General features: G+C 44.0%; 1 protein-coding gene across 1 annotated transcript in view; it reads right to left on the bottom strand.

Moving 5' to 3' along the window:
* The window catches only part of SEPTIN6 (septin 6), a 63,592-nt gene continuing 51,251 nt past the window's right edge, over positions 1-12,341 (bottom strand). Inside the window, exons 8-10 of the mRNA XM_042782608.1 lie at positions 11,394-11,526; positions 9,597-9,787; positions 1-25 (exon numbers count right to left, since the gene is read on the bottom strand). Coding sequence (XP_042638542.1) covers positions 1-25; positions 9,597-9,787; positions 11,394-11,526 — 349 coding nt within the window. The remainder of the gene's footprint in view (positions 26-9,596; positions 9,788-11,393; positions 11,527-12,341) is intronic.

Genomic DNA, 12,341 nt, shown 5'->3' with positions numbered 1-12,341 from the left:
CTATTCAGTACACAGCCATGGGTTACTGCAAAGGAAGGGCAGAGAGACGGCGTGTTAGCCACAGATTGTTGCCAGGGCACCTCTAGCTCTCACTTTGTCACTGGCCAAACACCAAAGGCCACTGCCCCTATTGGCCCTGACAATGGAGGGCTGGCTACTTCACAAGGGTTCCCAACTGCACCTATAGATGGGACCTTTTATCAAAATGAGGGCTGGAATATTTTTTAAGTATCAAATCCTTGGACTGGAGATAAAGTTCAGAATTTTTTCAAGTATAACATCTCTTTTCTACCACCACCCCTCTTTTTATTAGGGGACATGTGCAAAATGCATATCAAAAAATCATCTTCACATTGACCATATAAATAGAGACTGGAGGACTCATGACAGCAAACCCAAAAACAATGAAGTCTTTGCCCACTCAGTTTCAGGTTATGAAGTGGGATTATTATCCATGGTATTACCAAAACCAAAATCAAACTTACTTCCCTTGAGTCTGTCCCCACTCATAGTGACCTCTCCTTGGGTTTCCGAGGCAGCCTCTCTATGGAAATAGATTGCCCAGTCTTCCTTCCATGGAGTGGCTGTTGGGTTTGAACCTCCAGCTTTCTGGTTAACAGTCAAATGCCTTAGGCACTGTGCTACCAGAGCTCCCATACTTGGTATTGGCCCAACCTAGCTGGGACGGGGTGGCGACCTATTGGAAAGTGCAGAGGAGTTTCTGGAACCTCTCAGAAGAATTCTATAAGTCTATAATTCAAGACACTAGGCTGGTAATAACATTCAGGTTTATTCTCCCTTCTGCATCCATGGAGTACCCAGAGTTAAAGAGAGGAGAGATGTATGGAATTTTCTCCAGCAGTTGTGTTTTAGTAGAAAGGCTGGGTATAAGTAAATTCATCTGGATTTTGAACAAAACTTGAGGGCCAGTTTGAATGAATCGAAGCTGGAAAGGGCCTGAAGGAAGAGGCACTAGAGGGTCTCCTTTGGGGGAGCTCTTAGTCGACATGGAGTCCACTCCGACCCCTGGCGACCTCATGTGTGTCAGAGTAGAACTGTGCTCCACAGGAGTTTCAATGTCTGATTTTTCAGAAGTAGTTCATCAGGCCATTTTGGGTAGACTCAAGAAGGGGCTGTGGCACCTGGGGTCGGGGTATCAGGGAAGACCAGTGACTGGGGTACAGGAAACTGAGGGGGGAAGCCGTGCTGATAAGTGATTACCCAGCCATGGTGGATGCAAATCCATGAGAAACAAGCAGCAATCAGAGTTCGAGCAGGGAAGCTGGTGGGACCCCTGAACATGTTACAGTCTGGCAAAGCAAGGGATGGTTGGCTGGGGGTGCTGGGAACAGGACTGGGATGGGGGGTGCATCTCCAAGCCATGTGACTGCTGGCTTCTTGACCAGAGGCCAGACACCATCCTCAGACTCTCAGGCTTCTATGAACCTTGACAGGAAGTGGGGGCGGGCACGGGATGTATGCCTCCCCAACTGTGTTAAAAGGGAATTAGAAAAGGGGAGGCCCAGCTCTGTTGCGCAGGGGAAGGGCGTCTACAGGAAGCCCAAACTGAAAATGAAAAGAGAAGTTGGGTTAACGAATGGATGGATTAATGTACCAAAAAAAAAAAAAAAAAAGAAGAAGAAAATTGTTTAAGTCATGATGACGAATAGATAAATTAGAATATAGCTATGTTTGATGGTCTTAAGATCTTATTGCACTGGCTCCTGGGAACATTCCTTCTCGCTCATACACCCACACACATCCCTGAATGGCAGCGGTAGTGCTAATAGCTAGCATAACAATGATCAACAACCACAAAAACACTTTCTATCTCTTTTTTACTACAGAACCAGTTGACATGGAGTCAATTCCTAGTCATGGCAACTCCATGTGTGTCAGAGTAGACCTTTCAGTAAACCATTTGCACCTCCCAGGTACTCCTGTGCAGAAATACCTTTAGCAAGTCACCAGATGGCCTCAGGCCACTGGATAGAGCGCCAGGCTCTCAGCCACTGCATTTCCTTGTTCAATAGGAAAAACTGGGTATTTGAGGGTTCACCTCAGGTAGCCTATAGAGCAGTCCTGGTTGGTTAACTGATACCCCAGGGGCAAGACCTGTTTGAGAAGTGTCTGGGGATGGTCCCTAGATGCTGCCCTAGGGTCCAGAGCAGAGCACAATTACCTAAAAACTTGAGCTTCGGAAACACATTTTGTGTTCATATAACACTTTGAATTTAATTCCATTTAAACTGCATCCCTGTGACATAAATATGGCAAGCAGTATCAATCCCCATTGGACATCCGAGGAAAGTGAGAAACAGAGGTGTCAACTGATTTGTCCGTGGTCTCAAAGACAGAGTCACAGACATAGTCAGAGCCTAAGTCCCTTGGCTGTTTAATAGTACTCTTTCCATAATACCAGTGTCCCTGAGAAGGCCTTGCTTGCGGATTTAAGCCCCTGTTTGTTAGTTGAAAAATACATTCATCCCACTAGATAGACTACTAGATATTTTGGGCAGAGAGACAGTTAAAAGCACATCCCCGGGTGGTACAAATGGTTAATGCACTCAAGGTGCTAACTGTTTGAATCCACCTAAATGTGCCTTGGAAGAAAGGCCTGTCAATGTACTTCTGAAAAATTAGCCATTGAAAACCCTGTGGAGCACAGTTCTACTCTGACACATGGGGCCGCCGTGCATCAAAATCAACTCCACAGCAATTGGTTTGGCTTAGTTTGTTTTCAGTTAAAAGCACATAGATAACACTTCCGTGAGTGCTTTTATACAGTCACTTCCCCAAAGTGACTACACCCACAGCCCCATACATACACATACATACGTACACTTTGGGGACACCCACACAAACACAAAGTCAGTTGAATGGCAATTTATACCAGGCATTAAAGTTCTGCATCAATATTCCAGTTCTGCTCAACTGGGATCCTTAGGAAGCCCCTGATATTCTATTTACTTGTCTTAACTGAAGAGAGGGCCTTCCTTCTCTACCTCACTGGGCTGTTGTTAGGATAAAATGAGACAGACATCTTATGGAAAAATGCTTTGAAGGTGTTAAAATGTTATATGAATGTTTACCTCCTATTTTATCATTTATCTACTTCCTAGGAAAAGAGCATGCTAAAAAACACACAGCAATGGCTTATGTTCTGGGCTTCATGGTTAGACTGATATAATCTGGTTATGTGTATACCCTGGTGGTGCAACAGTTAAGCGTTTGGCTGCCAACTGAAAGGTTGGCCATTAGAACCCACCCAGTGGCTCTACAGTACAAAGTTCTGGCCATCTGCTTCTGTACAGATTATAACCAAGAAAACCCCATGGGGCAGTTCTACTCGTCACTGGTGTTGCTAAGAGTCACAATCGACTCGATGGCACCCAACAAGAACATATATTGTACATATGCTGTGCACGCCCCCGAAGACCATTGAGGTATAGTATCCACAACTGTGTACTGGTCAAAAAGGAACTTTTTACAATTGCAGACACCTACAAGTAGTACCTCAAGCAATGTTAAAGTCAATGAACAACAGTAAGCCTCACTCTGCCTGCCTTCTAGGTGGCCTTTGTGATTCTCCCTTTGGACTGAAGGCTCTGGGGAGGTGGGTGGGTTACTTTTGCTGCTTTCTGATTCAAGGAAGCCACGGCCTCCTTCTCCTATTTGGTCTGGAGTCGTGTTTGTGGTCTGCTGCGGAGAAACCTGCTAGGAAAAGCCAATTTCATTGGTTGGGGTTGGCTGCTCCAGCTGTTTATCAATTGCCTCCCATGTGTAAAGTATGGCTTCAATGATAGTTTTGCCAGAATTCATTTTAGTAATGGCTGCTAATAACGGTTTACTGAGGGAAGGCTGAATAACAGTAGGTCAAACCATATGCAGTGAAACTTACCAGGATATCGCTTCCCTGCTCTCATTGAAAATGGGTGAACAAAGAAAATAAGCAGGAATTGAGCTCCTACTGTGTGTCAGATGCTGCACTACACACTGAGACTACAGTGGTGAACAAGATACTTTAAGAATTGATCATCTTCTTCCGTGGAAATTTGCTGTTCAAATTCAAACCAACCAGAAAAAAGATCTTCCTTTAAGCTAAACAGTAAATCATGTCATTGTTCCTTCAGATTGTTTCGTTTGGCCCAGTTTCATGGACTTTTTGTTTCAGAAGGCTCAACTGATTTCCTCTTCAAGATCTGCTTGAAAGTAAGATGTTTTGCTGCCTGCCCAAAGTCCCCAGTGCAGTAGCTGCAGCAAACTGTTTGGAGATCATAAACTACATTGGTGAGAGGGGAGAATTCTTTTCAATATTTTATATTCCCTGATCCAAACAAAAGGAGCTCTGGTGATGTAGTGGATAAGGCATTTGGCTGCTAACCAGAAGGTCAGTGGTTCAAACCCACCAGCTGCTCCATGGAAGGAAGACAGGGCAATCTACTTCCATTAAGATTTACAGCCTCATAGTGCGGGAGAGCAAGGTGGAACAAAACTCAAAATCATAAAAAAAAAAAAAAAAAAAAACAGTTTTTCTGGTTTGCTAGAGCTTGGTGAGACCCCAGAGACTATGGCCCTTCAGGTCTGGAATTGAACTCACTCCTGTGGCTGCAGCCAAATAATAGACAGGCATATGGGTTGAACATTTACATCAGATAGATACACTACTTGGAGTGATCAATCATGGGAGAACAGAAGGGCAGTGTTTGCACAAGGAGACAGCTTATGAAGGGAAGTGCATGGGAGAGAAGGACACAGGGAAGAGGTAACTATGGGGAGGAAGTGGGCAGAGAGCTGTTGCACTGTGGGGAATTGCAGTTAATGTCATGCAACAAAATATATATAAACTGCTTACTGTATAAACCTTCACCCAAATCACAATAAAAATTTAAACAATAAAAAATATTTACAGTCTCAGAAGCCCAGTGGGGGTCGCTATGAGTTGGAATCAACTTGATGGTAGTAAGTTTAGTTTGAGATTTTGTATCCAAACAAATCAAATGTAAAAGGAAAAACAAAATTTATGAGACAACCAGTGCACTTTGACACTGACTAGAAAGTTTATGATGTTAAGGAATGATTGTTATGTTTGTAGGTGTGATAATGGGAGCACTGTGGTTATATTTTCTTTTTTAAGAATCATTACCTCTTAGAGGTACATGCTAAACTATTTACAGATGAAGTGATGTGGGTTTTGCTTTAGGAATTCATTTGGAATATACCTATAACCATACATAAGCTTGGCAGATGATCTTCCTACATACCTATTTGTATGTGCTATTAAAATGTCCATACGCAATATAAAGCTAACAGGGGACAAAGTTAGGATACCTTCTCAGCCACAACTAAGCACCTTGAGGTTGTGAGTCACTGGGCTTGCTGGCTCGGGACCATGGTTATTGTGGGACATTAAGCTCAACTGGCACAAAATAGTACATAAAAATATTTTTCTACATCCTACTTCATTGAGTAGTGACTGGGGTCTTAAAAGCTTACAAGTAGCTATCTAAGTGGCAACTATTGGTCTCTCCTTATCTGGAGCAAAGAAGAGTGAAAAAAATAAAAGACACATGGAAAAAATTAGTTCAAAGAACTAATGGACCATGGGCACATCAACCTACATGACCCTGAGACCTGAAGAACTAGATGGTGCCCAGCTACCAATGCAAACCACTCGGAAAGGGATCTCCACTGGAGATCATGAATAGAGTGGGAGAAAAAAACGTGGAACAAAATTAGAAAACATAAAAAACACTAGGCTTACTGGTTGGATAGAGACTGGTGAAACTCTGACTATGGCCTCTAATCATTCCTGTGGCCTGGAATTGAACTCACTCCTGTGGCTTAACTCTTAGCCAAACAATGGACAGGCCCATGAGCTGAATGACAACACAAAAAGAAAAAAAAATACTAATAATTCATTAGGTTGGAGGTAATAGGTGAAAGAGGATTGCCCACATGCTGATGGGTGTTTGGAGCCTGAAGTGTGGATATACTAGGCCTCATTATACCCTCCTCTCTCCTTCTGTGCATGCTTGAAAGTCTACATCATAAAGGTTTTTTTTAAAAAAAATAATAAACATAATGATTTTAAATAAAAATATTTCTATTCCTTCCTCATCCACTATCTGAGTCTAGTAGAGCAGATTAAAAAACAATAACCTGACTCATGGCAACCTCATATATTGTAGAGTAGAGCTGCATAGGGTTTTCATGGCTGTGACATTTTAGATGCATATTATCAGGCCTTTCTTCTCAGGCACTTCTGAGTGAATTCAAAGTACCAACCTTTAAACATTGACACCACCCATGGACTTAACTAGTAGAGTAGATACAACACCCCCCCCCCAAAAAAAAATCCAAACACAAAACCATTCCTGTCTAATTGTTCCTGACTCATGGCAACCCTATGTGTGCAGAATGGAACTGCTCCATAGAGTCATAGCTGTGACCTTCCAGAAGCAGTTCAACCAGCCTTTCTTTCAAGGTTCCTATGGGTGGGTTTGAACCATAATCTTTAGGTTAGTAGTTGAGCACTAACTGTTTGTGTCACCCAGGGACAATTCAGTTCCCTATAAGTTATATGAAGCCAGAGATTGTGTTGTTTTGTTTTGTTTTTGACTTCTGTTGGCATAGCACCTCAGGAATCCTTCTTATCAAAGGTTACCTGCTTACCTCCTTATCAGAGGTTTTCATGAACTTGGTACTTGTAGAATTATATGTAAGAAATTTCCTATAATATCTAGGGTCTCTTCATTTTCTTCCACTTTTATTATTATTTTTTTGGGTACATAGCCAAAGGAAATTTAAGAACTTAAACCCCTTAGATAAGAAACAGCCATGAGAGGGAAACAGAGAAGCAAGTTTCCATTAGCTGTGGACATTCGCAAACCTGGGAGTCAATGCTGACTGTGGCATTAGGACATGGCTTGTGAGCAAGAAGTTTCCCTCATCACTACAGCTGAGTTAATTTTGAAAGTAATAATTAAGGATTAGGGGCCCTATAAGAAAAAAAAAAATTGCCAAAATGGTAACCTCAAATATTGATTGCAGGTTCCATCTATGATACCCAGCTGTTCTAGCAGCAGAAGTCTGAAAACTCTCCCATTTTAATCAGGCAAGCAAGCATTCCACATGCACACTTGAAACCACACCAGACGATTTCTTCATGTTGTAAGTCACAAGAGGAAACCAGCTAGACCAATGAAACAGCTTATTTTATGATTAGAGATGTGCTTGTGTGTAAGTATGTGTGTGTGTTGTGGGGACTTGAGGGAATGTGTTCTAGATGCCACTGCCAGTTCTATTTAGAGTTAATAAAGCTTACCAGGACCCTGGAGCTCATGCAGCATGCAGCAAACAGCAGAGTTAACTGTAAAACATTAAGAGCTGATGATGATGGAGTGAGCATGAGGAGAAATCAATTGTTATGAGATGACATGAACAATGAGGAGTTAGAGGTCAAAGGAGAAGATTAGGAGGAGTGGGGAGGAGAAGAGGGAAGGATGGGGTTGTAGGTCCCCCTGAAACACTAGTACTCTTTCTTAATCTCTTTAAGGACCACTAAATGAAATTCTGAATGAGTGGCTCTATTGGATCCAACCACCATCTCTCAAGAAGAAGCACTATTACCACCACCTCTATCCTCAAAACCCAGCACCATCACCATAGGAGTAGAGTGGCAAAAGTCTCATAGTGGGACTTCCAGAAGTTAACTGACTATTCATGAAATTATGTAAGAAGTCCAGAGTTGGGGCCACTTATACATTTGGAAGTATGGAAGAGGACAGGGTATCTTGTTAGGCCCTTATTGCTGATGTGAGGTACTACATGCCAGCAAGGTTTCAGCTATCTCAAAGAACTGGAAAAGGGCACCATCACCCACAGTGACTGGAGAGAAATGCCTCCCTACATAAGGCCTTCTGCTTGGGTGTTGGTAAATCTGAAGCAACTAGGGGGAAATCCTGGGGGTCTCTGAGGAACTTTCCCTGAACAGCTGAATAGGGAATAGTTACAGTTTAGTGTCAATGGAGTCAGAAGAGACTAATCTAATTCCTGAAAGCAGTAAAACTGTCCCAGGAACTGAGTTAACAAATATCACAGGACTGTGGAGGCAGCAGGTTAGAACTGTGGGAAAAATTTAGATTTTTTAGGATCATTCAAATAGGAATCCATTCCTAATACACCATGACAGACCTTAAAATGTATAGTGTGTCCAAAGAGATTTTTTTCTGGGGGCGGGGGCAGTTGCACTTCATCCATCAGATTCGACCAAAAGAGTTAATACGTCAGTGATTGTCATATATAGACATTTTGTCATATCCTTTTTACACATGATTCTGTAACAAAAATCTCTGGGCAAATTGGTGAAAATGTTCAAATGTTGAATAAAGGATAATTGGATTGCAAAACTGAGGACCTTCAAATATAAAAGTTTACTGTTGTACAAAAGTCACTGTTTTATTTCTAAGTGATAAAGCCAGGGCCCCAGGAAAGGAGATGTGTTTTCCTTTGGCCAAATATTCGAGTTAAATCAAAGGAACAAGTGGCAAAAATAGGAGGCAATGACCATGGACATCTTTCAGAGCCTCAGGCCCCTTTAGTAAGGATGTTGTTAAACACTCCACCTGGGGGCTCTTTAAGGCACAGTGCACAAACAGCTAAAGAATGCAAGGGGACCACTGGACACTTTCTTGACATTGTACAGGCCCCATGAGAAATGTTTTTCCCTTCTCTGATTCTGGGATGAGGAGTGGGTAACTTCACCAAGCAAAGACTGAGACTGGGTCAGGATTTTTGCCCCCTGTGGTTGGTAACTGGTTGCCCATGCTATCCTGCCTTACCAAATACCACGAGATAGGGTTGACTGACAGAGGTTGATTTTTAAATCACTCCCCAGATGGAGGATGGGGCACTCAGAGAACACAGACACCTGAGCTTCTCCACTAAGTTCTTGGTACCCCAGGCCAGGAATGAAGAAACAACCAGGAAGGATGGGAAATCGGGCCTGGGCTGTAGCCTGCAGCTTCGGCAGCAGCAGTTAAGCTCTAGTGCCTGCAGCTAGTGAAAATGGAGACAGGGTGAGGCTGGAACACAGGAATGTGTTCCAGACCATGCCTCTGATATAGGCCTATCAAGAAGCAGGCCCGGAAGCCAGATCAGCTCCAGCCTCTCGGGGAGAGAGGGTGTGCCCCAAAGTCTCTTCTATAGGCTGTCTTTCTTCCATCCCTCCATCTGCCCTTCTTTTTGTCCTCCCTCTAGTACAGCTTTGCAGCTCTCATTGTTTCTCCCCTTCTATTCTCTCACTTTCCTTTTGCTTTTCCTCTCCTTTCCCTCCCTTTACTTCCTACCTTAAGTTTGTAGGCAGGGCTTTTCTCAGAGTAGCTGGGCCTCTGAGGCCACATTCTACCCCTACTCTCAGCTCCCCAACAACCTCCAAAGGCCCCCTGGGAACACTGAGACCAAATATAGGTGCCCAAACTGGTCAAACAGCCCCTAGGCTCACCTACCCACAGCCCTCTCAGCCTCCAGCCCTGCCCTGAGGGGACAAGCAGGGAGAGAAAGCAGCCACCATCCCGGCCTAGCCTACCACTTACTTTTTCTTCTCTTTGTCTCTTTTCAGAGTCTGTGACCCTCCAGCCTGAGAACCCTGGGACTGGAGCAGCTCAGCGGCCGTCTTTCTCTGTTTGAAAGCATTCACTTCATCATCCAGGGATTTCTTCTTGTCTTCCAGCTTCTTCTTCTCATCCTGGTGTAGCTTCTTCAGGCGGTCGAACTTCTCGTGCAGCTAGTGGGGAAGCAGAGGGAGTTTGGGGAGAGTGAGCTGGTAAGCAGCCCTCAGCCCAGCAGAGCCCGGGGGGTGGGGTGGGGTGGGGGTGGGGGGCTGGCAGGGCTGCAATCTCTATTGTATGAGAAAACAGAGGGTCGGAGTAGTTAAGGAATATGCCTAATGTCAAATCAGCTAGGAAGTGGCAACCCCAATCTTTAGAGGATTGTATCATGGGACCTCTCAATATGAAAGCAGTCCCTTGCCTTTTCTTAGTCCCTGCAAGCAGGGAGGTTCTCCATGGATTGCAGAGAAAACTTCAGCAAAGCTAATGTTGGTCAAAGAAAAATTTTGAACTTGGAGACAGAAGGAGATAAAAAGATTTTATAAAATGGAATGACTGTGGAGATCTCAGCTTTGACCACAGGGAGGCTTAACTAGTCCCGAATAAGATCAGGTCCCAATGAAGAACAGCGAGAATGTTCTGGCATATCATAGTGGATCAAGAGCAAGAAGTATGGGCAGTGACCAACCAGAGTGCGATAAACTACCCTGAATGCATAATCTCACTTTCTTCTGAGGATTCAGGAGAGAATTCAGCATTCTGTAGCACTTGCAGGGCACCATGAAGAAAGTTGCTTCTCCAGGTTCTATAGGTATTTGGGACTGTCACTTAGTAAGATATGGTGGGTGACAGAACTTGGATATAAACCAGCTTTTCTACTAGTCACTTCCAGTGGCTAGGTAGAAGCTCTGTCTACCAGATGCTTTTGTTCATTTGACTTATTTGTTGACAATCCCTTGACCCCTCCCTTCCTAAAAGTGGTAAGTGACATTTTTCTTTTGAAAAGTGAATCTGAAATAAACTATTTTTGCCACAGGCTTTGGTGATAACCCTGGAGAGTCACAGCAGATTAAAGGTGGAAGAGACTTGTAAGTCAGTAAGGACTTTCCTTCTTCATGGTAGAGGCTCTCCCAAGCAGTTGCAGGCGTGACCAAAACCGTACCCTTAGGCCAATGAATCTGGCAGCACTGGGAGAATTGGTAGGGGAGACTCTAGAGGCAAGGCGACCAATTAGAGGACTGTTGCTGTTGTTAGGAGCCATCAGTCAATTTGAACTAATAGCAACCAAGAAAACACTATGGAGCAGTTCTATTCTGAACACATGGGGTCACCGTGCATCAGAATAGACTTGATGGCAATAGATTTTTTGGGTGTGTGTGTGGATTTTTTGGATTGCCAGGCCTTTCTTCTGCGGGACCCCTGGGTAGATTTGAACCTTCAACCTTTTGGTTAGCAGCTAATTGCTTAATTGTTGGCACCACCCAGGGACTCCCAAATTTAAATTTCAATAGTCACATTTAGTTAGTGGCTACCTAATTGGACAGCACAGCTTGAAATAGCTGAATCACACAGAATGAGAACACATTCCAGCTTTGGAGAGTAAGAAGATGAGACCTAGTTTCACAGCCCAATCTGTGCCAGCCAGAGGAGGACTACACATGCCCTGCCCATCCCTGCCCAGAGCCTGCAAGGCTCCACCGGCTACTCTCTAAGGCAAAAACCCCTGCCATGCCCAAGTTCAGCTTCCTTTCCCTTCCAACCTGGCACCGAGCTTTCATTTACCTCTTTCTCTGCCTCTTTCAGCTCTGCTTCTTTCTCTTTGACTCTCTGGACGAACATCTGCCTCATCTCCTCTTCTTTTTTCTGGAGCTCCCCTAGGAACTCATTCCTTTTGGCTTCATACGTCTCCTGTAAACTGCAAACATGGTCAGGTTAATTCCCACTGCCTTCTGAATGGTTCCTATTGGATGAAAGTTGTCTCCAGTGATGCATCACCCTCCCTTCCCCATCTCTGGGAGAAGTTTAAAAATAAAAAACAAAAACAGAACCATCAAACTGTGGGCAGTTAGCTTGGCACAGAGCTGCTTGAGGTGGATGATGCAGCTCTGGTGAGCTAGAGAGACATTTGGAACTGGAGTGACTTAGGAACACCTTGTGCTATACTCTCATTTTACAGATGAGGAAACCAAGGTCCAGAGAGGTAAGGTGACTTGCCCAAACTCACATGGCTAGTTAAAGGCAGAACTGGGACCAAAAACTATGTTTCCTGACTCTTAAATCTGGGTGTTTTCACTGCACTAGGCTGCCAGGCTCTGGCTCTGAAACTGACTGTGTCAATTAATTATATCAAACTCTTGATGAGACTCCACCATGTACTAGACTCAGTACTGGTCAACACTCTGCTAGTCACTCAGCCTCTAGAGCCAACAGACACAGGGCCAGCCACCAAGAAACTCACAGACTACCCGGAGACCAGAAGAACTAGATGGTGCTCAGCTACCAAGCCAACCACTTGGGAAAGAATCAAAACTGGAGATACTGGATAGAGTGGCAGGAAAAATGTGGAACAAAATTCAAAAACACAACAACGACCAGTTGGATAGAGTCTGGTGGTACCCCTAAGACTATGGCCTTGGGATGCACTTTGGGCCTGGGATAGGACCCACTCCCAAGGATTGGCTCTCAGCCCAACAGTGGAAAGACTTACATGCAGAACACCCAACCTAGGGT

The sequence above is a fragment of the Orycteropus afer genome, unplaced genomic scaffold (genome assembly GCF_000298275.1).
Source record: "Orycteropus afer afer isolate SDZICR_OR568_19922 unplaced genomic scaffold, OryAfe1.0 scaffold00387, whole genome shotgun sequence".
NCBI lineage: Eukaryota > Metazoa > Chordata > Mammalia > Tubulidentata > Orycteropodidae > Orycteropus > Orycteropus afer.
This window is presented reverse-complemented; position numbering and strand designations above follow the sequence as displayed.